At 44.2% G+C, this 25,073-nt stretch overlaps 2 protein-coding genes across 5 annotated transcripts in view; both read right to left on the reverse strand.

The window, feature by feature from the left end:
* EPB41L4B (erythrocyte membrane protein band 4.1 like 4B) overlaps positions 1 to 25,073 on the reverse strand; it is a 144,740-nt gene that overhangs the window by 22,895 nt on the left and 96,772 nt on the right. For all 4 annotated transcript variants that reach the window (XM_079926007.1, XM_079926005.1, XM_079926006.1 and 1 more), the window contains exons 16-20: positions 19,754 to 19,968; positions 17,303 to 17,421; positions 11,917 to 12,042; positions 11,025 to 11,092; positions 8,428 to 8,526 (exon numbers count right to left, since the gene is read on the reverse strand). In XM_079926007.1, coding sequence (XP_079782133.1) covers positions 8,428 to 8,526; positions 11,025 to 11,092; positions 11,917 to 12,042; positions 17,303 to 17,421; positions 19,754 to 19,968 — 627 coding nt within the window. The remainder of the gene's footprint in view (positions 1 to 8,427; positions 8,527 to 11,024; positions 11,093 to 11,916; positions 12,043 to 17,302; positions 17,422 to 19,753; positions 19,969 to 25,073) is intronic.
* On the reverse strand, positions 159 to 3,212 carry LOC307188616 (DNA endonuclease RBBP8-like). Its single transcript, XM_079926002.1, is given in 7 exon segments — positions 159 to 533; positions 537 to 853; positions 1,050 to 2,094; positions 2,100 to 2,410; positions 2,413 to 2,474; positions 2,476 to 2,775; positions 2,777 to 3,212. Coding segments are annotated over 7 exon segments (2,658 nt in total). The 5' UTR covers positions 3,151 to 3,212; the 3' UTR covers positions 159 to 284.

Raw genomic sequence — 25,073 nt, forward strand, 5'->3', positions numbered from 1 at the left:
GGGCCCAGCCGCTCCGCGGCATGTGGGATCTTCCCGGACCGGGGCACGAACCCGCGTCCCTTACATCGGCAGGCGGACTCTCAACCACTGTGCCACCAGGGAAGCCCAACTTATCCATTTTTAAACAGTCGTCTGTGTGATGGGTAAATGCCATTTAAAAACATTTTCAATAGAAAAATGATTTATAAATCAGTTTTCAGAAGATCAAAAAAATCAATGTTTAATACCAACCTTAACTATAAATAAAAAGAATATTGTCATCTCTCCTGTTTTTGCTTCAACATTTATGTCTTCTGCTCTTTGCCTTTCAGAGAAAATATTGCATGGTAAGGCTGCCGTCTTTTTGGATGAGGAGAAGGATCAAGATCTTCTTTAATGTAACCTCTTTCCATACAAGTCTGAGTGGAAGGAAAACCAACTTCCCAGAAATTCTCTGGTGTGTTGGGTGGAATGTAGCGAAATCGGTGGCTTGAGCAGGAAGCCAACTTCTTTTCTCTTTCTTCTGCTGGAAAATCTGCATAAAAAATTTCACATTACTTACACGTGTGTCCAAGCAATTTTCTTCTTTCTTCTTTTTTCCGGACCACCTCAATATGAGGAAAATTTTGTAAGCTAGTCTCTCTTTCATCATCTTTAAAATATAGCTCCACAAATGCTTTCTGTTCGACTTTATCTTGTTTATCACCAGGAGAGTTTGGTTTCTTTGTAGCAGTTGACAACTCTTCATCTGCTACTTGGGGGAAGCTATCCACCAAACAGGATTCATATTCTTCATGTGTAGTCCGATCAAACATATCTTCCAAGCTATCATTCATTTTTCTTTCTCCATTTGGACTTTTTTCTCCCTTCTGCTCTTGATTCTTCTTCTTTTTTTTTGCGGCACACGGGCCTGTCACTGTTGTGGCCTCTCCCGCTGCAGAGCACAGGCTCCGGACGCGCAGGCTCAGCGGCCATGGCTCACGGGCCCAGCCGCTCCGTGGCATGTGGGATCTTCCCGGACCGGGGCACGAACCCGCATCTCCTGCATCGGCAGGTGGACTCCCAACCACTGCGCCACCAGGGAAGCCCTTGATTCTTCATTTTTAAAAGCATACTTTCACTAACCAATGTACAGTCCATGTCCACTGTCTCTCCTCCTGCTAATCTTGACTGACTGCCCTCCTTTGTATCTACTACAGTGATATCCATTTTATACTGAGAAAGGTCTGCTCCTGGATCTATACTCCCCTGGATGTTTTCAAAGGATACATCTTGGTTGTTTTGTAGAGACTTTGTTTTAGCAATTCTACACGGATTTAACTGAAGAACTGATGCAAGTTCACATGCTCCATGGACTGACCTGGTTTTTATTTTTAGAGGCTCACGAGAACCAGCACCCTTCGTGTCATCAAAAAGATTCTCTGTCTCCAAACTTTCACGTGGATGTAGAGGAATTTTAAAGATAGAATTTTCTTCCTTTATTTGTAACAGTGTTTTATTATCTGGAGATTTACTCAAGGACTGGAGGAGGGACTCCTGTAAACTGCTGGGCTCTTCTGGGGAATCTTTGGTTAACGCACAGCTCCCACTCAAGGCCTTATGGCTTGAGGAAGAGCCCTTTGGAACAGGCTTCAAAACCTCATAGAGAGTCACTTGCCTAAACCCGACTTTAGAGTTCTCACTTCCTTGGCTTTTCTCTTGACGCTGAATAGGTGAAAATCGATCAGACAGATCCAGAGGTTTATCCATCACATAGTCTCCATTCATGTAAGAATGACTATCCGGTGGAAAAGGAAAAGCATTTTCTTTATCAAAGGAGGCTTGGGGGCAGCTTACTTCATCTTCACTTTCTTCCTTGATTTTCTTCCTTTTGATTCGGCCTCCCAGTGATTTCAGGGGTACCACATGTTTATCAGTAACAGTATCTTTAATGTGATCAATACTATCCTGTTCACTTGTATTTTTATTTATAAGCACCTGCTTATTAGAAGATGACTGGTTAGTGATCTTCTTCACTTCAGCCCCGATATTATGATGTGTGAAAAGGGCACCATCTTCAGATTTTGATCTAGGTTTCTCTGGTCTAGAATTAGAAGTGTTGCTGAAAGGCGTTGTTTACAGATGGTGTTTTTCCCAGTCTCTAAAAGAGAAGGGGACAAACTTGTATTCAAACCTAAATTACTTTTCACATTAGGGGTAGCGCCAAATACAGGAGATGATACCCGAGTAGTCAATTCTTCTTGAGGAGGAGTCTTTGAATTCGAATCTGAAAATCTTAAACTATCTTCACTATTTCTTCTAGATTCCTCAAAAGGTTTTTTGTGATCTCCTTCCAGACAGTGGTAGAGCTCATCACCAAGAAGGCTCATAGGACCTCGAGATTCAGACTCATCTTGAACACTAAGTCCAAGTCTTTCAGCAACAACTGCACTAAATCATCAGGAGGATAACTGCTTTTTCCATGTGTGTTGGCCACTGGAGCTTGACTCTGATCACGTGTCAGCCACTAGAATTTCACGTTCATTATGTTTACGTTGTGAATGAGTTGAAGACTGTGGTACTTTTCTCCATTCACGTGCACACCCAGAGTGCTCCAGTTTAGTATGTGTTGGTTCTACGTGTCGGACGTGGAGGTTCTCCTTCCTTCGTAGTCGGTTAGCGCCCGAAAATGAAACGGTTGTTATTGGTGAATCTGGAATAACATCTTCCTCAGATTCAAGACCGGGTGCTTGACGTGGTCGATCATGCTCAATTTTCTGCTGCAGCTGTTCAGAAAGATTTTTATTTTCTTCCTGCATTCTTTTCATTCATAAGCTCTGTGATAAGTTTAAGATTCTGCTGTCGAATATTTTCAAACTCTTGCTGTTTCTTCCGCATATGTTCTTCAGTTACCGCACAGCGATCACATAATCCTGCTCTGAATCGATCTTCTAAAACTTTAATGGTTTCATGAAGGACTTTCCGTGGCTCTCTCAGCTGTTGATTTTTGGTGAAGAATTCTTCTAGTCTCTGTGCATCTAAACTTCGTTCCTTTTTCAGTTTGGTTACTTTTACTTGTAGACCTTGTACTTCTTTATCATGATACTCCTTTAGTTTTGGCCAAAGATCCTTAAAGTCATTAGATACATCTGCAGAACTGGGGCCTCCGCAACTGCTTCCCGAGACGTTCATCTTACTTAATATGCTCACACTTCTACTGCCTAATGTTTTCTGACCTTTTCTGTTACATTATACAGGTCTGAAGTTGTCTTTGGCCAGTTCAAATACGGCTTGCAAGATTGCCTCGAGATTCTCGAAAGCCCCAGCAGGAACGCGAGCACGCTCTGGAGCGGGGAAGAGACGGCCGTTTGCTTTTCTCCTCGTTCCCTTCCTGATCTGCCAAACCGCCAGCAGCCAAGCTGCCCCCTTGGGGCAGCCAGTGTTTTCCAGGGCTGGGGGATGGCCCGAGGGCCCAGGATTTTTTAATTAATCCGGTAAGAGATAGTTTTACTATTAAGCAAAATATGTATTAACTATGAGATGTAATATCCTAGTTATGAAAATTTGCATTTTAAAAACAACTTAGGGTAATTTTTTCCTGTGGTAGTTAGTAAGAAAAAGTAATTACTTTTGGCATTTAAATTAGAAATAAATATTTATCAATATAGTTTGTACTGGTTTCCAAGAGAATATTGAAACTTTGTTTAGGACCTCAAGTTTTCTTCTCCTCTTCATGATGTTAAATTGTAACTAAAATGTTGTAAAAAGTTATTCCTTAATTTTTTTTAAATAAATTTATTTATTTTATTTATTTATTTTTGGCTGTGTTGGGTCTTTGTTGCTGCACGCAGACTTTCTCTAGTTGCGGCGAGCAGGGACTACTCTTTGTTGCGGTGCATGGGCTTCTCAGTGCAGTGGCTTCTCTTGTTGCAGAGCATGGGCTCTAGGCGTGTGGGCTTCAGGAGTTGTGGCATGTGGGCTCGGTAGTTGTGGCTCACGGGCTCTAGAGCGCAGGCTCAGTAGTCGTAGCCCACGGGCTTAGCTGCTCCGCGGCATGTGGGATCTTCCCGGACCAGGGCTCGAACCTGTGTCCCCTGAATTGGCAGGCAAACTCTCAACCACTGCGCCACCAGGGAAGCCCCAGTTATTCCTTAATTTCTGACAGACTTTCTCCTTTCTGCTTGTTACATGGTGTAAAGGTCTGTCATATTGATTATTTTGAATTAAAGTTACTTAAGAAATGGCCAACACTCTGACCCTCCTTTCTGTCTCCCTGAAAGCAGGAAATAAATCTCTCGTGTGAAAGGTGTACTCCCTGTACCTGAAGATAGAAGGACCCCTTTATCATCAGAGTCAGGGGATTTGGGCCTAGAGGCCTGTATAAACAAACCCTGTTACTTCTTTAAGTTACTACCCTGAGCCCAAACTCTGTCTAGATTCTTCACTAAATGAGCACCTGTCAATTCCTCACAACTTTATTGTTTCTTTGTCTAAAAAGTAGAAAAGCTGCCTGCTTTGGGCACTTCTTAGGTTCCAATTCTATGAGACCTCCATGTGCATGAATTAAAATTTCTTTCTTTTTAACCTTTTCAGTTTATTATTAGTCCAGCCACAAGAACTCAAAAAGGGTAAAGGGGAAATTCCACACCCCTCCCCCACGATGCTTTCTGTCCGGATGAATTTAACTAGTCTAGGTACCTCGTATAAGTGGAATCATACAGCAAATGTTCTTCTGTATCAGGCTTGTTTGAACATAATGTTTTCAAGGTCCATCCATGTCATCACATAAGTCAAAATGTCATTCCTTTTTATGGCTGAGTAACATTCCATTGTATGGACAGACTGTATTTTGTTTATCCCTTCATCTGTTGATGGACAATTGGGTTGTTTCCACCTTTTAGCTATTGTGAATAGTGCCGTTATGAACACTGGTGTTCAAACATTTGTTTGAGTCTCTGCTTTCAACTCTTTTGAACTGAAATTCCACATAGGAGTGGAATTGCTGAGTTGTATGGTAGTTCTATGTTTAATGTTTTGAGGAACCACCAAACCAAGGGATGTTATTCTGAGGAGCCTCCCTTAGGAGGGTAAGCATAAGACTTGTAGGAACCTCCTGTTCTGAGCGAAGGGTGTAATGACTCCTTTCGTGGCCTAACAGCAACTGTCTCTTTGGTGTGATAAACTGATTATAGAGAAGGAGTTGCACACAATTGTTCTGGGGCCAAGCAGCTCTGGTCTTCGACCCTCTCTGATCGAGTGGGATGAGCCAGGATGGAAAGGACACTAGACAGGAAGTCACCATGTGGGAGAAGTCTCCCTCACGGCAGCTGGGGCTTATCTCCAGGACTTGGCTTTGTTGGGAAGGCCTGACTTCCCACAAGGTACGTCAAGGCTGGAAGCTCTTCTGATCTGATCATCCCAGCACAGAGCAGCACCATCAATCCCCCACCCTTAGCATGGACAGTATTTTCTCAAATTTATAGAAATAGACAAGTTCCCTCTCCCCTGCTGCCAGCCAGATTGCTGCCTGCACAGGAAAGGCCTAACTCAGCAGGCCCCAGATGCTCAAACCCTGTACATTCCAAAGGAACCACTGGCCACTGACAAGCTCCTGAGAGAACCTCTGGACCCTTGGAATATCCTGCTGGATAAGTGTGTCTTTGCACACCTAAGACCTTGAGCTATGCCAGATAGCTTATGCTATCAATGTGATGTATGACGAACACCTGGTGTCTAAGGTAAATTCATGAAACATTTTAATAAGTAAAATTTTATGTAGTAGTATGAGTCTTTTCTTTGAAATGATTTCTATTTTAACAATATATGCATAGAAAAATGTCTAGAGTAATAGTCATAAATGTGAACATTGGTTATTTTTGACGGTGTGATTCTAGGGAATTAGTTACTTTTCTCTTTGGACTTTTCTGTCTTGCCTGAATACCTTTAGATTTTTACACTATGTTTAAATACATAGTTAAATTATATATCTGGGTAAAAATTAAGCAGCTCATCATTTTCTAAACATACCAGCTGACATCAATATAAAGATGATGCTTTGACCTGCCTTCAACTGTTTGCAGAGTTTGCTTCTCCTTTCACTCTGCACACGGCAGCCACACCTTTCCTCCCTGTGCCGTATTTCAAGAAAAGAACACAGCTGAGATTTTTGTTTATATCCTAAAAAGCAGCAGTTTGAAAACTTTTTCAGAGCACCTGAATATCATGATGCTTTGATGGAGTACCCTAAAACCTAAACAAGCACACATAATTCTGGCCTAGGAACTAGGAATACTGTAACAGCTAAAAAGGGCACACACATCCCTGCATCTCAAAACTAATGATGCAGAATTACTTTTTAGGAAATGGGAAATCTGAGGTTTTCCAATCTGTATCCCCAACCAAGTGTTTATTAACTTTATCAATATCTATGAGTGGAAGAGACGAGTAAAGAAGTGGTAACGAGTGTCAACAGTACCATTACTATTTATGGGATGAAAACTTAAAACTGGGAAAATCTCATCCATCAATTTTGCTATTTACTACTAATGGGAAAAATGCTGCCATTCTTTGATTTTCAAAGCAGAATACTTTGGGGTATCTTGAGAAATACACATGAAGTTAGAGGTTTGACAATGGCTTCCTTAAAAGAGGCAATTTGGTGAGTTAGCTAAATTTTCTTTCCTTCCAGGTCATGTGTTAGTCATTGCTTCCAAAGTGATTACATATCCCAAATGGGTGATAATAACATTTTGAGTTCTGAAATGTGAAAGGTTAATCCTACCAGCTTTATCCTCAGGGGAGCAGATTTTTCATGGTTTAATTTGTCCCCCAGAGATCATTAGGACTGCTAATTATTTGAATCTTACTCGTTTTGGCTTCCCTAGGAAATACAGCTGCTATACTGTCAAGAAACTTCTATTAACACTAATGAGGTGGGATGTGTCTGCCCTGAAACTGCACTCCCCTTTCTTCTCCTTTTCACAAGGTGCAAGTGGCAGGCCTGAGCTGGCTGTTTGAGAACTGCATCTGGAGTTACACTCCTTGTCCTATACTCTGTACTCTCAGTACCTCCTAAACTTGACCTCTTCAGAGGCTTCAGGTCCATAAGAAAAAGGAAGGGGAACTAACTCATCTTTCAGCCAGGGCTAGGCTGAAAGCTAGGGCTTTACCCACATTATCTCATGTTTACCCTCACAAAATCCTTACCCATTTTACAGACGAAGGAGACGTTCAAAGAGTAATTTTCCCAAGAGCTTGTAACAGTAAACTAGAAGCCTTTCTAACTCCAGAGCCCCACGCTTTCCACTGCACCCAAAGATCCCCCTGCAGCTCTCTGACCAATTATACATCCAGGCACGATACCTGGGCCATAGCCAAGGTCAAGAAATTCTAACTACCATTGTGATTATGCTAATATATCACCACCCTTACTGTAGCATTTGCCTGTCTTCTTTGGATTATAATTATAATTTATTAGAGGGAAATCTGTCTCTCCCTCTAATAAATTATGAGTCCTTGCATGGGAATTGTCAAAGTCACTTTGTTCTTCCCCCACAGTGCCTAGAATATCCCTGTGCACATGGTAGCCAAAACAACTTTTGTTAAGCTGAACAGAACTGGACAGGTCCTGGCGGTTCTGGGACACTTTGGACTATGGCTCTTCCTACAGGACTATGGCTCTTCCTTCCTATAGCTTAGGGATCAGCTTTGGCTCTGTGGACAGAAAATGCTACCGTTTCACTACGGCACCATGGAGGCAGTATCCGCTATGGCTCCCCCTGATCCCCTTCTGCTACTTGTGCCCCTGAAGAAGCCTGTCTCCTTGAGTGTAGGCTGGATCTAGGGACTTGCTTCAAATGAACAGAATAGGGCAAAAGTGATGGGATGTCATTTCCGAGATTAGGTTATAGAAGACTGTGATGTCACCTTCTTAGCGCTCTCTCTGGCTCTTCTTGTGTGTTTTCTCCTATGGAGAAAGCGGCAGAGGTCCACATGACTAGGAACTAAGGGCAACCTCCAGCCAACAGTCAGCAACGAATGATGTCCTCAGTCCAGCAGCCCTCAAGGAACTGAATCCTGTCCCACACGGCATGAATGAGACTTCAGATGAGACTGCAGCCCTTGCCAACACCTGGAAGGCAGCCTTAAGGGACACTCTAACCCAGAAGACCCAGCTAAGCCATGCCTGGATTCCCAACCACAGAAACTGTGAGGTAATAAATGTGGATTGTTTTAAGCCACTAAATCTTGGAGTAATTTGTTACACAGCAATCAATGATGAATACATATGCCAATCATGTCATGTTTTCGGGGAGAAAGATCCAGTCCCACTATGACTTAAATTGGAAACAGACTCTATTTTTGGGATAGCTCTTTGGGAATGGTGTGAAGGGTTAAGAAGCATTTACAACTGGACATTGAGCATCACCTTTGTTGTTATAATTGAAAAACCTGCAGCATAGAACTCACAAGCTGTATTGTCTCGTTAACTTCCGCACTCGGGGAGGCTTGATTTCCGGCTTTTCCGCAGCTGGTTGGGTAGTTTCCACACGTATAGGAATAGGACTTCTAGAGACACACCAGAAAAGCAGAACACCACCAATAAAAAGGTTTATGGTCTGATTTTGGCTATAGGGACTGCTTTCTCAGTTAATTTATACCTTAATAACATTGACAGTCAAGATATCCTTTTTATTCCCTCCTCTTTACTTATTACATAAAATTATTTAAAAATACCACAGAAAAGCCAAAACCAAAAAAATCATAGGGAAGAAAATACAGCAAGCAGGAACTGAACATAATTGGGGTACCACATAAAATTTCCCTGCCAAAAACACCCACTCCTAATTTTAGGTTTTGGTTCATAACCAGGTTTCGCCAGTAAAATGAGTAAAGAGAAACCTGTGGATAACCCGTTTTTACTTCCAAGTAATCTGGTAGCTATGTTATTTTAAACGTAGCACAGAATATATTTTTTAAAAAGAGAGATAAATAATGATTAGAGTGTTTCATGTGAAAATGCATAATCAGAAGACCTTTAAGACTTACTCTGAAACATTTTAATTCTATGTCTAGGTGAAAATGTTAAAAATTAAGTTTCATTTTTATATTTCCTCAAGAAAATATGCCAGATAACCAATGGGTTTACTCAAAACCAGTGATTTTAAGGTAAAGCTTTTACACATTTTTGTACGTGACTGATTTCACTTAAAACACCAGAAATTACCTTCGGGGACCAACAGGCATCAAAACAAATTGAGGTTCTCAGCAAGGGACCTCTAGCAAGTCAGTTAACACTTCTGGACCTCCATCTTCCCTTCTATTCAATGCCTAATATGGCGATAGGTAGGTGGCCAGTGCCCAGGAAATGTTTGTTAAAGAAACATGTGAATGAGCAAATACGAAATTGGAGTCAACATACTTTAGGTTCATGATTTCCTCAAGTTGGGACCCCAGAGTCAACAGAACGTGGTCCCTGGAAGAACACATAGGGGAGCACATAACTTTGCTTGGGTGAAATGGTTGGTGTCTGGAAAGCTTCAAGGAGGGATTTACACTCAACCAGATGGAGGTAAGACTTCCAAGGTGGGAGACAGAGTGGAGACCCGGAACTGCTGATGGGTAAGGTCCCATTGGAAGAGCAGGGGATTGTGACTAGAGGGGAAAGCAGAGGCCAGGGCCTGAGGCACCTCAGGATGAGCTGTTTACGCTGAAGGCAAAGGCAGTCACTGAAGGTTTTAGGCAAGGGAGTGGCAAGGTCAGACTTGCATTTTAGAAAGGCCCTTAGAGCATCAAAGGATGCTGGTGAGAGCAGGCCAGTTGGGAGCATCTTAGAAGACTGCAGTAGTGGTTATCCAGGATGAGAAATGGTGAGGCCCGGGGGTAGGCCGGGAAGAGGGTCCTGAAGAGGAGAGGATGGATGTGGGTGATAATATGAAAGTCAAATTGGCAGGACTTGGTGACTAATTAGATGAGGGCATGAGGTAGGTAACGGTCAAGGACTCCCCGGCCTCAGGTCTGGATCACAGGTAGGTAACGATGCCACTGACCAAGATAGGAAAACTGGTGAAGGGACAGTAGGGTAGGGTGGGAAGAGATGAATTAAGGTTTTGAAAAGTCCAAGAGGCAGCTGGGTATGGGTCTCTGGAGGAAGACAAATTTATACCAAGAACATGGGCCAGGCATCATGAGATGACATAGAGAAATATTAGGCTTTATTTTTAGCATCAAGTATTCCCCAGGGTAGTGGTTCCTATGTCACCTTGGGTGTTTTTGAAATTCTTATTCCTAGCCTCCCCTACCACAACCACGCTCCCTTCCCCCCCTCCCCCCTCCCCCCACAACAACACCCACCCCGTCTTCCACCAAAGGATCTGAAGGGTCTGGAGTAGGACCTGAGTCTTTGGTTTTAACAAAATATGGTTGCAGTGCTCCTTGGACCCATTTTAGGAAACTCTATCCTAGGGAGACCCCCACCAATGTTAGCAGGCTGCCAAGGCGTCAATGGGGCTGCCATGATCTACAGGTTGTTACTCACTTGGGCTGGGAGGGGAAGAGTGTCTGCTTTCTATGAGATCAGGAAAGGGAGGTTTTCCTCTGGGTTTGGGTTGGTGGTAGCCTGGAGGCTTTAAAGAACATTTGTGGTTCTAGTACTTCAAGGAGCTCAGATAAGGAGCGTGTGAATGGACCACGGGAAGAGGGATGAACTGAGCTGGGACAGGGAGCAGAAGCCAGGTCATAAAGGTCACCCTATGCTCTGTTAAGGAGTCCGGACTCCACCGTGACTTTAAGCAGGGGAATGACAAGGTCAGATCTACATGCCTGAGAAGCATCTCAAAAGTGATTTCTTTTTTGGTACATCAGGTAGAAATATTAAAACAGAATAAGTGGCATTTCTGAGGCATAAAGGAAGTTGTTTATGACAGTCCTCTCCTCTTGCTTCAGGCTCACATTCTCTCTGTTTTCTTTTTCCTCTTTATTTTATTAGCAAATGCCCTCATGAGTAATGTTTTGAGGATAATGCTGAAGGTACTATTGTTTCCCCATTCAAACAAGAAGCAACAGACCTTACGTTAGCGTCCTGAAGACTGGATTTCTTATTGATATTTACAAACGTTGATTCCTCTTTTCCAACCTGTTAAAGAAAACAGGAAGGTTCGTCAAAACTGGACATCTTGGCATGCAAAAATGTTTCCAAGTCTCCTACATTCAAAGGATTACAGAGATGTGAAGGTATATCAAAGAGGTAGATCATCAAGTACTCAGTCAATAACAAAATTTTCCGGTGTTTATTTAACAAAAAATGTTTTCTTGAGTCATTCCCCATCGCAGGGATTAACACGTAATCATTCAAATAAAATCAATGCTTGCATTCACACTCATATTGAGCACCTGCTACGTGCCAGCTCCTGATGGAATGAGAAGAGGATGGTGTGAGAAAAGCCAAACCCACAGTTTAATCCCCCACTTCACATTTTAGATCAGGAATAATAAGCAGCTCTATGCTCACACAGCACTTACAGCTGACAAAAGAGTTTAGAAGCTGTCCTTTCACATCAGTGGACCGAGCCTGGGAGGAATTATGTCATAGGATTTTGATAGAAGCCTTGTCCTCTTCCCTCTGGCGAGTCCCATAAAGAATGGTGGGAAAGAAAAGGACACCCACTCAGCCAGCCAGGCCAGCTGAACACACACTGGAGGTCAACAGGAGATGCAGCAGCCTGTGGTCCTCAGACCCACCACAGTGTACAGAGCTGGCCCTTTCACTTACCCAGTTATAGCTATACCAGTTAATAACTCTTTATATTAAAAACTCCGTGCACATAACAGGTGTGGTTCCTATCTCCTGGCTGCACCCTGACTGACACAGCGTCTCAGTCCTAGAATGCCTCTTTCTTCTACGTGGCACAGAGGCAATCCCGCAACGTGAAATCAAAGGCTTGCATGCATGGTACGCACCTGGGCGCTCGCTCGGGAAGCATTCTCCAGCTGGGCTTTTAAAATGTTACACTTAACGTGATCAGCCACGGGGGAAGGCAAAAGTGGGGTCTGAAGAGTCTTCTCAGAAACCTTTTTTTCTTCAGCCTGAGATGAACCAAAATACACGCAACAGACTGTAAACAAAGAACTAAGAAAACACGTACATTAATCTTTCCCATCAATCATCACTGCAAATAACCCAAAGACATAAACATACAGAAAAGTGTGTCACTAACTCCTTATGTTTGTACCAGTGCTTTTACTATTTGCAAAGGATTCACAAGCACATCCTCTCAATCCTCTCATTCTCACGTGAAGCAGGGAGAGGTTGTATTAGGAAGCCCATGAGTCAGAAGATGGGGAAGGTCCAAAGAGAAGAGACTCTTCCAGTATTCATGCAGGTAAAGCCAGGACTCAAGCTCCGAGTTTCCTACACCCAGCTGCAGTGCTATTTCCCCCATAACTGCTACTTCTTACATATAAAGACCCAATTCTGTGACTTGCTGGGTTAAGGGAAAGAGTACAAAATACTAATTGGTATTTTTACAATAATCTTGCTGAAAATTGTGATTCTCAATGAGAAATTTGTATCTATGTTGCCTCATTTTAGAGTGTCTCAGACTTCAATAATCTGGTACCACCTTTGCTATTTTTGCCATTTCTCATGTATTAACTAAACATGTACCTATAATTCGTACAATCCGGTTAAGGTGGATTACGCTGGGACCACCAATTTTAAGTGTGTCCTAAGCAATAGTATCTTTGACATCATAGACTTGGTGGCTATTATATTTATTATGACATAAATTATGATAATTATGTAACTATTAAAAAATACTCATCCATGTATAGAACCTGAAATCGTCTCTGAGGGTACACACATCATACTCTGGGAAATAATGTCATATTGTTAAGCATGCCTATTGTGGCCATTGTATATCCCAGCAGCGCTAATATGGTGCTCGGCACACAGCACGTGCTTAATACATGTCTACTGAAGACGATTATAATAATATATGGTTATTATTGGAAGATATGTGTTTAATAAGAAAGATACAAGACCATACGATTTCTAAAAGTCAATTTAGTGACTTAATACGGCACATTAGCCACAATGTACCAGGGCAAGAACAAAATGTTCTAAAGGCCTCCAATTCTGCCATTTCCAAAATTAATCTAATTCACTAATTCAAAAGTCCTATTGAGCACCTGGATACACATAGTAGGGGTTTTATGAAAGCTCCAGAGGAAGCATAGGGCAACTGGCTGGTTGACATCATTGAATAAAGAAAAGAGGGCCGAGAATGCAGTTTCCCAGCAGGACCTCCAAACATATGGAGGGAATGTGGTAGAACAAGCTGAACCCAGAAATTTCACAAAACAGTAAGATAAGCAGAGACAGAAGACCTGGATTTGAATCTCCGCTCTTTCCCTTACTAGCACCATAAACAAGATGATGATGATGGTGGTGGTGATGGAGATGAAGGACAAGGAGGGTAAGGGGCGGGCGGGGGGCGGATTTCATATGCACATCTCATTGAATCCTCTCATTTAACCATCCCATTTGAAGGTAGATACTATCACCATCCCCATTTTATAGATGAGAAAAACAAAGCAGAGAGATGGCAAGTCACTTGCCCAAGGTCACACAGGAAGTACACAGAAGAGCCAAGATTCACACCCAGACTGGGTGATTCCGAAGCTAGAGCCCCTGACCACCAGCCACACTGGCACCCCTTAACCTCTCTGAGGCTGTTTCTTTCTTCATAAGATTATCATGACAATCACATGGGAAAAAAGGATATGAATGGCACTCTCACATTAGAATCTTTGGTTAGAAAACAATACATAACTACAAAGAGAGCATCGGATATGAGGACACTAATGGTCCTAAGATCAAGCTGAGTATAAAGACAATAGACTGTTTTGAATGGAGTCAGGATCCTAAGAGACGTAGCGTTCTCTGAAACAAAACAGTAACTTGTTTATTAGTTACAGTATAGTTTTAGTAGAATTTATCTTGTACATGTAAATCCTGTTACATTAAGATAATTGTTGAAAAGATATGTAAAAGATAATACTAGCATGGGTGTTTTCACTGGTGTATGATGAGTTAATTTTTTAATTAGATCTAATTTTTTGGAATGATAGGCCGGAATACAAGAATTGAACTGGTCCTAAAGCCCATTTGAGATTTTTGACAATTGCTTCAGGGGATATGGTTATACTGACAGTAATGACCGAAGACCTACTTTAAAAAAAAAAAATTGAATGCTGCTAAAATAAGAGTGAGAATTTAGCATTGATTTTCCCCTTGAATTTATTAATTCTAAACTGCTTTTTGGATATAAATTCAAGCTGGCTTGTTCTGAAAAGAAGGAGCTACCTTTCAGCTCTATAACTTGACTCAGGTGAAGACCAATATAAATTTTGGAAAATCCGAGTGTTATTACATGAATATGTTTGCAACAAAGGCATCTCTATGAGGGATAAACATGTGGATTACAACAAGACCATAATTACAGCCTGGAGGACGGCACCCAGAATGCTGTGCTTTCTCTCTTTTGCATGGCCATATTTTGTATTTTACATTCAATTTGAATTGAGAAAAGAGGCTTTATCGTTCAATATGGAAAAACAGATTTCAAAACATACAAATGAATGATAATTGGGCTTTGATACTATGATAATTGGAAATGGTCTTCTGTTTGAGGATGTCATTTGGGGATAAAGAAATGATCAGATGCAGTTTTCACTTGTTGATACAAACTGTTTACACATTTGAAATCTGATGAGATTTAAATTCCTGTGATAATTTTGGGTACGCTTTTGGAATTGGGCAACCAAACGTCTTCTCACCATTAACATATCCAAACCTTAGACAAATCAGAGGATTCTTCAGACCGCAAAAAACCTTAAAAGCCATCAAAACCATTGGTTCCCAATTGTGGTATCATGATGAGTTGTGAGGATTGTTTTATTAATGATAAAGAATCACAGTATGGGGCTTCCCTGGTGGCGCAGTGGTTGAGAGTCCACCTGCTGACGCAGGGGACACGGGTTCGTGCCCCGGTCCGGGAGGATCCCACATGCCGCGAAGCGGCTGGGCCCGTGAGCCATGGCCACTGAGCCTGCGCGTCCGGAGCCTGTGCTCCGCAATGGGAGAGGCCACACAGTGAGAGGCCCGCACACCAGAAAAAAAAAAAAAAAAGAATCATAGTATGAAGTAATATACTTTGCTTATGCATTAGGACAAAGTCAAGGTTATCTGACATCACTCTAGCCTACTTGCTCACTGATGCATTTCTTCAAGCGGAGGAGAAAAGAGGGGTATTGTTGCTTGAGCGCCAGGGAAATGCTCAGTAACTCACAGCTGTCTCAGCTACATCTTAACACAGAGCAAGCCATTATTGGTGATGTCCCACCAATATTCGTGCAACTACTAATTACCTGGAGCTTGTGAGTTCTCTGCTACTGTATGCTATACTTCCCTGCAAAATATTTTTGGATTTTGCCAAACTCCAGGTAAGTTCTTGTTAAAACAATTTATTGTGTGGGCTGCAGAAGAAAAGTTGACAGTCAGGATACTAAGAGAGAGAAGACAAATCCAGGGGCACACAATCCATCAGGCTGACTCCCAACACCTGGCAGAGGCCTGCTCAATAAAGATTTATTGACTGAAAGAATATAAGTGCCATCCTGCAGGAGGAATTTTTTTCCAGCTGGCTATCAGGGGGGGTAGTATCAAAGAAAAAGTGGGTGAACAGGGTGTCCTGAAGTTGGGGCCCTTTAGTGATCAGAGGGACTTTAGGCTGCCCCGCTGGGGTGTGGGATTGCAAGGGAGTGGAGGGTCTTCTGAGAAATGCTGGAAGTGTAGTGCAGGCTAGAGGGATGTCTGGGGTGGAGGAACAGCCCCGATAGGAGGTATAACCTTCCCACGTTCACCAGTGCAGGTAAGGAGGGGGAGCTTTCCAGGCCAGATCTCCCAAATTCCTCCTATTCCCTCTTATAAAGGGGCAAAGCTAAGCATTAGGGTGGAAAAAAATGACCCATGAGTAAAGAATACTATTCCTATGGGGATTTTAAAAATTAAAATATGTGTGCAACAGTGGATCTCGACCAGGGGCAATTCTGCCCTTCAGGGGACATTTGGCAATGTCTGGAGACAATTTTAGTTGTCACACCTGGATGGGGGTTCTACTAGCATCGAGTGGGGAGAGGCCAGGGGTGCTGTAAAACATCCTACAATGCACAGGTGAGCCCCCCACACAACATTATCAGGCCAATATGCCACTAGGGCCTATGCTGAGAAATCCTGGTGTAGAAAATGAAGAAGCATGTTGGAGTGCAAAGGGCACTGGACCAGGAGTCGGGAGCCCAAGGCTTCACCACTGCTCTGTGACCTTGGGAAAGCCATTACCTTTCCTCTGGTCTCAGACGTTGAAAAGGCTGAACTAAATGACAGATTGAATTCAGCACTAGCTTTCTACAGTTCTAAGATAAAACTTGGCTTTTATAAGGCTACCCATTTGGATATAAGAACAGGTCTAGCCAAAAGAGAGCTTGGTTTCTGCCCTGTCCCTTCCTCCGCCTGCCCGCCCTACTTTCATCCCTCCCTTCCTTCCATTAGCAAACAGTTACTGAACATCTACGATGTGCCAGGTACTGTCTGAGTGAGATAGAGGGTGCTATGGACTGAACTGTGTTCTCTCCAAATTTATATGTCGAAACCCTAACCACCATTGTGATGGTATTTGGCACAGGGCCTTTGAGAAGTAATTAGATTTAGATGAAGTCATGAGGGTGGGGCCCTCATGATGGGATTAGTGGCTTTCTACGAAGAGGAAGAAAGAAAGATCCCTCTCTTCTGGCAAGTGAAAACACAGTGAGAAGGGGACCAGCTCCAAGACAGGAGGAGAGCTCTCACCAGCGAACCAAGTCATCTGGCACCTTGATCTTAGACTTCCCAGCCTCCAGATCAGTGAGAAATAAATATCTGTTGTTTCAGCCACTGGGTCTATGGTAATTTGCTATAGTAGCCAATGCAGACTAATACAGAGGGGTAAAAACGGAAAGAGGTAAATGTGGATGCTTCTCTCATGGAACTTTCAGTTAGAAGGATGGAGAGACCACTAACAGATCCAGCCTGTTGGGCCTCAGCACTGGGGGTAGCCCCTAGTGCTGTAATCCACCCCAAAAGAATGTAAGTGAATTTCTGCTCCTAAGAGACATGCTGAGCAGAAAAAGATTGAGTAGAAATCCCTCCAAGACAAAGGCACATAGTTTAGGAGGCAGGCAGGGTAATAATGAGAGGTATGAGTGAACCCCAGGTCCATGCTCATTGCCCAGCTCCAGTCCTTGGCACCTTATTTATGTTGATGTGCAGAGCAGGCCAGGGTCCAGCAGCCTTCACAGTTTCCAGTTCCAGCTTCTTTAGATGGGCAGCGGCTTCGCTGAACAGGGCAGGTGTTCCTGGACTCAGTTCTGCAAGTGAATAAGGAAAGGTTGAAAGGGCAGAGAGATATAGGTGATAAAAGATGCTTGCCAGAGCCTGACTCCCAGTGCCTTTCTGTCTGGCTTCTCCTCTGGCAGCTTGAACCTCTCGAGAATGCACTAGCAGATGGGATGTGAGAACATTTAAGGTCGAGGTGTCAAGGCCTAACTCTCCCAAATATGAGCAGTGGCCCTGGGTAGGTTACTTTACCTCTCTGAGCCTCTCAGCCATTTTCAAATGAAAATAAAATTACTTACCTTGCAGGGCTTCTGTGAATATTAAGTGAGGTAATTCATGTGCCAATGCTTTATTAATGGAAAAGCACTATGCAAATGGGAAAGATTAGTGTTCAGGCTAACAGACAGATGAATGTGCCCTTAAAAACCATGCTATGGGCTTCCCTGGTGGCGCAGTGGTTGAGAGTCCGCCTGCCAATGCAGGGGACACGGGTTCGTGCCCCGGTCCAGGAAGATCCCACATGCCGCAGAGCGGCTGTGCCCGTGAGCCATGGCCGCTGAGCCTGCGCGTCCGGAGCCTGTTGCTCCGCAACGGGAGAGGCCACAACAGTGAGAGGCCTGCGTACCGCAAAAAAACAAAAACAAAAACAAAAACAAAAAACCATGTTATGCTTCTAAAATCAAATTCACTGATTTTGATTTCTGAAAGTTGGATTAGTTCACCACCACTCCTCCCACTAGCTTGTTTTTATCCATTAATATATTAAATATTCAATATTCATTACGTATTAAAGTTTGTGCCAAGTACTCATAGCAATTGGGATCTGGGAAGCTAGAATAAAGAGATGAATGAGATATAATTCTAGCCCAGTGGGGGAGACAGATGCCTGTGCAGATACCCCCAATAAGAGCAACCAAAGATTTATTTAATTATATAGAGCAAGAGGGAGGGCACTCCAAAGCCACAAATTGGGGAGGGGTGTAAAGAGAAAGTTTCACTGACAACCTTTGAGCTGGTTCCTGAAGGATGTGTAGGAGTTCATTAGGGTGGAGAAAAGCATTCCAGGCAGAGGGAACAGCAGGTGCAAATAACAGAGCTGGGACGTGGCACAGTGTTTCATGAGAGGAGAGGAGTTCCACGTAGCTAGAGTGTACTGAGGAGTGTGGGGGAAGGCTGGAGACCTTGGCAGGGGCCAGGCTGTGAAGGTCTGTGTGTGGCCATGCTCAGAAGTGCTGGCTTTATCCCAGGACAGTGAAGTACCATGGAAAGGTCTTAAGACATTTGGTCAGAGCTCTTTGGTGAGTGCTCTCGCTTTAGCAGCTGCAATTTGGAGACTCCACTGGAGGAGGTGCCCGTAGAGGCCTGTTATAGCTGTCCAGATACAAAAGGATGAGGCCTGGCCCAGGGCCGGGGCAGTGCGGATAGTGATGAGGGACTGATTTTTCAACACCAAGTGGATGATGAGTTCCCATTTCTAGCTCCACCAACCCAGAATGCTACCTGTGATCTACAGGTAAAGGCTCAATGGCTCATCCTCTTCACCAGCCCACAGACTTATGAAATATCAGACCTGGAAGACTCCTTGGTCATCTTCTCAACACCCTCCACCACATTCCATAGACGAGGGAACCAAGGATCCAAGTGGGGACTTGGCTCAACCGTGAGAACTAGAATCGAAGCCTCTTGACTCTTGCCTCTACCTTGGCACTTTTTCAAACCATATGTGATAAAGAACAAGTTCTTCCCCCACCTCCTATCACAGACCGATTCTTTAGTAAAATATAATAAAAGTGATTTTCTAGAAAAAGAAAAGAACAGTCATACAAAATCCAAGCCCACATTTTTAATTAGTTTTAACACATATAAAATTGCTCTGGCAAGTTGCTAGAAACGTTTCTAATTTGCTTACTCTCCATTTCCGTAATTTCTCTAGCTGGGACCTTTAACAGTATGCACTAGATCTACTTGACACCTTGCTCTCAGAAAAGTGGGATGCCAGAAATGGGACCGAATGGGCTTTCTTGTGGTTGGGAATGAGAGAGTCCAGCCACCTCACTCCCGTGTGTCCCTGTTCCATTGCTTGAGCCAGCGCTGCATATGGTAGAAGCAGAGAACCGGCATGAAATGAGGTGGAGAGACATTTGCTCTCTTGTAATGAAATCAGTTTGCTGGTAAATCATAATTTTTAAGTGGCCCCTGCCTAATGCACAAGGCTCTTGTCAGCTCTTGCTCAGACCTGGTAACCCAGCACACACATTACCACTGTTCCGAGCTGCACTGCAAGGGGCTGTCTTGAGCATCTAGGAAAGCCGCACACACCCTGCAGCATCACTCCCCGACCCTGCCCCCTACACTCCTACTCACTTGTAAGCGATTTACTGCTGGAGTTTGGGGACCTCAAAGGCCCCTCCTTGTTCTCCAGGGTCAGCGAGAGGCCATAGTTAGTGTGGTGCTGGTGCTGGTGGTGGTGATGGTGGTGCCTTCCCGAAGCTTTGGTGGCAAACGGTGTGCCCCCATTCTCCTCGAGGCCAAAAGGCAGCCGGTCTGCGCTGCTGAGCCCTGGGGAAGGGAGCGGGTAGCTGCAGAGGGTGTAAAAGTCAGGATTTAGAAAAGCAGAGAGTCTTGATATTCCTGTCCGTACTTTAAAAGATGTTCTCCAAGCATTGAAAACCAGGAGAAATAGGTTCAACAAACAGATCCACAGGGTTATTGTAGAACAGGACACAAAGGCAACACTGCACTCAAAGGAAAAGCAGAAAGTGGAAATTTGTATATATCAGAGATGTTAACCCTTAAAAAAATCCTTAAGTTTCAAATGAAATAATTTCTGTTTTTAAAAAGACATCATGGGACTTCCCTGGTGGCGCAGTGGTGGAGAATCCGCCTGCCAATGCAGGGGACACGGGTTCGAGCCCTGGTCAAGGAAGATCCCACATGTCGCGGAGCAACTAAGCCTGTGCGCCACAACGACTGAGCCTGCACTCTAGAACCCGTGAGCCACAACTACTGAGCCCACGTGCCACAACTGCTGAAGCCCGCGTGCCTAGAGCCCGTGCTCCACAACAAAAGAAGCCACCGCAATGAGAAGCCCGCGCAGCGCAACAAAGAGTAGCCCCCACTCGCTGCAACTAGAGAAAGCTCGTGTGCAGCAATGAAGACCCAACGTAGCCAAAAAAAAAAAAAAAAAAAAAGACATCGTCTAAGTGGGAGGAGGAAGTCAAAGGCAATCATCAAATTAAAAACTAATTTGTTAAGCATCCTACGACAAGATCATGATAGAAACTGGAAGTCTTGGAATCATTTTCTCCTCCTCTCCATCACCCCCACCAGGCAGAAAGCACCTATTAATGGTACTGCTACGACATCTTCTAATTCCAACTGCTCCTCCGGTTATTACTGCCCTAAGGCTCTTGAAACAGATTCCCAAAGCTCTCCCAGCCTCTACTCCTCCTTCAGCCCATCCTCCACAGAGCACTAGCCAGAGAGCTGTTCTGATTACGTTCTAGAGTGTGGCACTCCTCACTCCAGGAGCTGGAATACCTCTCTGTTACTAGTGATTCCTAACCATTTTAAGATAGAGAACCCTTTGGAAATCTAGAAAACTACGGAACTTCTCTGCAGAAAAAGGCACCAAGATGCAACATTTTACACTCAATTTCAGCCCTCTGTAGACGCTCCGTGGAAAAAATCCAAATTCCTTTACTCACGGCCCCCCTGTGATCTTGTCCCATTCTCTTTTCAGCTCATCTCCTGCTGTATTCTTCTCTACACCCTAGTCCTTCCCATCCTTGTGCCTTTCACCTCTTTCTGTCCCCTGGAGTCCTTCCTCATCCCTAAACCCAGCTAAAACACCCCTTCCTCCAGGAAGACTTCCAGCCTTTAAGACCCAGATCAAAGGTCTCCTCCTCACACCCCTAAGCAGAGCTAACCCCTCTTTCTGCTCATTCCCATAGACCAGATTTCTACTGCCCACTCCTTCACTCTGTCTTCAAGGAGCTCACACCCCAGTGTAGGAAATTCTGTCATTCAATCAGTTACAATCACCCTAGAACAAGCCGCTAAGTGAGCATAGAGGTCAAGGCAACTAGTTTTTCTGGGGCTGGTGAAGGTGTTGGGAAAGGAATCATAAGGGCGGGATCAACTGGGAGAGAGTCAAATTTTGGTAGACGTTCTTGAAACAGAATCCTTCTTCTTACAGAAAACCACACTTCTTGTGTTTGTATGAGGTTGATATTTCCCCTCAGAGTGGGCCAATCAGACTTTTCCCTCCTTCCAGGTAGAGTGACTTTTTCTGGGATATGATCCAATCAGGGACAGAGTTTCCTATAGGTTTAACATATGGAAACGGAGAGAAAGTGTCTCTCTTCCTTTTTAGAGTCAAGCAGGGCCTTATTGTGACTTTTGTGGGTCCTAAGCACTTTGGCTTTCACTTCTCCATAAAAAATTTAAAATTATATTTTATGACTGCATTTGTATAAAAATGAATATATTATCGGATATTAAACCATTTTCCTCAACTAAAAGTTCATTTTTTTTCTTCTGACTTCAAAGAAATGAAACCATTTTTGTGGGCCCCTAAAAGTATTGTGAGCCCAAGGCACTGCATCTACTGTGACACACAGATAAGTCAGATCTGGCTATGAGGATGATGTAAGTTGAGGCTACTTTATGACCATATTCCCTGGACACAAAGGAGTATCTGTGGGAAGTGGCCAATGTACAAAGGAAGACAAGACGAGCAGAGGGTAAAGCTAGATGGAAAGAAAGAAAACACCCCAATGGTATCATCTGAACCCCTGGTTCCAGCCCTGCCTGAGGCTGGTTCTACCACTGACCTTTTTAATTACAAGGTCCAATAAATTCTATTTATTTATTTTTGTTTGATGTGGTTGATTTTCTCTCATTTATAACTCACATGCTCTAAAGCAGTGAAGGTGTGTTACCTTGTTACTGTTTTTTGTTTGTTCATTTGTTTTGTGGAATGTCTTTCAAGTGAAAAGGTAGAAATGGCTATTACAGGCCTAAGGAACAGTCTGAGCAAAGGAATGATGGTTGAAAGCGCAGGATGGCTGGAGCGGAAGTGAGGAGTGAAAAGGGTTTAAGCAAAGGCGAGACATGACTGGAGTTGCATTTTAGAAAGTTCGTGTTGAGGGCTGCGTGGAGGACAGACACCCCAGTCTCTTCATTAGGAGACTGTGACGGGGTGGGGCTAGACAAACTCACTGGACGGAAGAGCAGCCCTCTGAGCTGTTTCTGAAGCAGGGCAGGCAGGGCTTGCAGGCCTGGCATGTGGGCGCTGCGGGAAGGAGGTACGGAGGAGGCCTCTGCTGCAGATGCAGGATGCTTTCCGGAAGAAACGGCACCATTGTCCCCACGTAGTCCCGTGAGCTGGGACTTTGGTCCACCCTGGCTGCCTTCTGGAGACCTGGCTCAGGACAGTCTCACATCGTGTGTGTGTGTGTGTGTGTTTGCACACGCATCTGTGCGCGTGCGTAAGAATGTGGAAGAAGGCGTGACTTTGGCTTCTGGGTTCAGAGTCCAGCTTCACCTCTCCAACCTGAAACATAACCAAGGGTATCCACCCCCCTCGTGGAGGCAGTAATGGTGGCAGCAAAACGTGCACCGAGTTGTCATCGAGACGCCTGGCTTCTTGTCTTAGTTCTGCCCACCTTTGTGCAGGAACCTCGGACAGCTGCTCTGGGCCTCAGTTTCCTCCTCTGTGACGTGACAGGGTCAGGTGATTTCTGGTGCACTTCCAGGTCTGAGAGTCAGCCTTTCCCCCACCTATTTATCCAGTACTTGCTCTATCCCAGGCACTGGGCTAGCTATTTTACATTAAATATCCCATTGTATACATGTAGAGACTTTGACTAGCTCATAATTAGTGCTCCATAAATATATGATGAAAGGAAGGAATGGAAGGCGGGAGGGCTAAAAGGAAAGAAGCAGCGAGAGAGGGAGGAAGGATGAATGGAAGCTGTGGAGCTGGGATGTGACGACAAAGGTGTGAACTGCAAATCCATGGGCATTATTTTCCTGTGTCTCAAATATGTTGAAAATAATATCTGTCCTAAGGAGGCAGGGAGACTGGGAGCTCAGAACAGAGAAAATTCCCTACAGCCTGGGACACTTTACACCTCAAGGCTCATCTTCCACCCTGCCCTCCTTCCACACTGCAGCCAGCCTATTAAAGGTCTGAATGGGGACTATAATGGTCTAGGCAGCAGAGACAAACCAGAGAAACACTGAAAGGAAGAGAGTGACAGGATGGGGGGTATTGGCAGGATTTGAGAAGGGGAGAACACAGAGACATGGAGGGGTCAGAAATTTTTGAATTTTTTAGCCTGGAGGACCAGGCAAATGGCATGCCATTAATTGAAAAAAAGGATGCTGGGAGTGAAGGCTGCTTGGAGGAGGGAAAACTATGATTGAGCTTCCAACGAGTTTCACTGAATGTGAGAATGAACACCCAAGGAACAAGATGTCCTATAGTAGAGATCTGGGGTACATTCAGGGCTGTACGTAGTGGTGCAAAGTTCTGAGCAAGAATTTCTGAGGACTGGTAAATAGACATCATCTCCCATGCCATCTCCAACTGATGCTCACTCTCTGCTTGGAACGTAAGGCGAGAAAGGATTCTGAGGTTGTGCCAGCTCAGGAGGAAAGAGTGCTGTGACTGATGAGTGATGTCTGCCGCAGACCTGCAATGAAGCTGTAGTCTCACGTACCTTCCTGTCTTTCCAAGTTAAAAGTGTGTGTGTGTGTGTGTGTGTGTGTGTGTGTGTGTGTGTGTGTGCGCGCGTGCGTGTTTTATTTCCAGGAAACCCAGAGTGAAAAGTTAAACAGGGAAATAAATATATGTGCAGAGAGTTGATAAATTGTATTTAATAACATGTGATTTTCACTTTACCATGACTTTTGGGGAAGACTGAGAAAGAGACAAATGGGAAGAGAAATAGAGGGTCAGAGAAGCTGCCTGGATCTCTGAGAGTAAGTTTCTAGAAGAGCAAAGATTCATAAGCAGGCGTGGTATGACCTGGGTGTTTTCTCAGCTCATACACACAGAGGACCATCCTGGAGATCCTAACTTATGACACTGTGTGGGGTTATGGGTCTGTTAAGGAAATCACTGTTCCTGGCCTCGTGGACTGTTCCCTGCAGAACTCCAGGAGGTGATATTCACATCAACTATGATGTAAATGGCATCCACTGGGGTTGTGCAGCTGTCCTGTCCACAGGAACCTCAGAGAAGGTCAAGCCCACCCAGAGGGTCCAGCAGCACTCAGCAGCCCACAAGCCTCGGGGCCCAGTGGCTAAGGTTTAGGAGATGAGGCCAGCTCTGTGCTCACCATCAATAGAGACTGAGATTCACCAGGCTTCTGGCATTCTGGAAAGGAGGTCACAAGTCCTGGTTTTCAGAGGGTGATGGACGAGGGGTATGTACACATCAGCTCCTGCTTCCATGAGGTGGCAGTTGAAAGGATCTGGTGTGGAAGAAGGGGGCTGCTATGTGCCTAGCACGTGCTAGGCGCTTTAAGGCTTTTCTTTTACAGTTACCCTGCAAGGAAGCTGCTGCCACCTCCTCTTACAGTGGGACTTAGTGAAGGTGAGTAACGTGCCCTGTTCGTAGATGTGAAGTGAGAAGTTGAACCAGATCTAGTTTCTTCTCCTCCCTTCTCTTGGG

The sequence above is a fragment of the Stenella coeruleoalba genome, assembly GCF_951394435.1.
Source record: "Stenella coeruleoalba genome assembly, chromosome: 7".
Classification (NCBI taxonomy): Eukaryota; Metazoa; Chordata; class Mammalia; order Artiodactyla; family Delphinidae; genus Stenella; species Stenella coeruleoalba.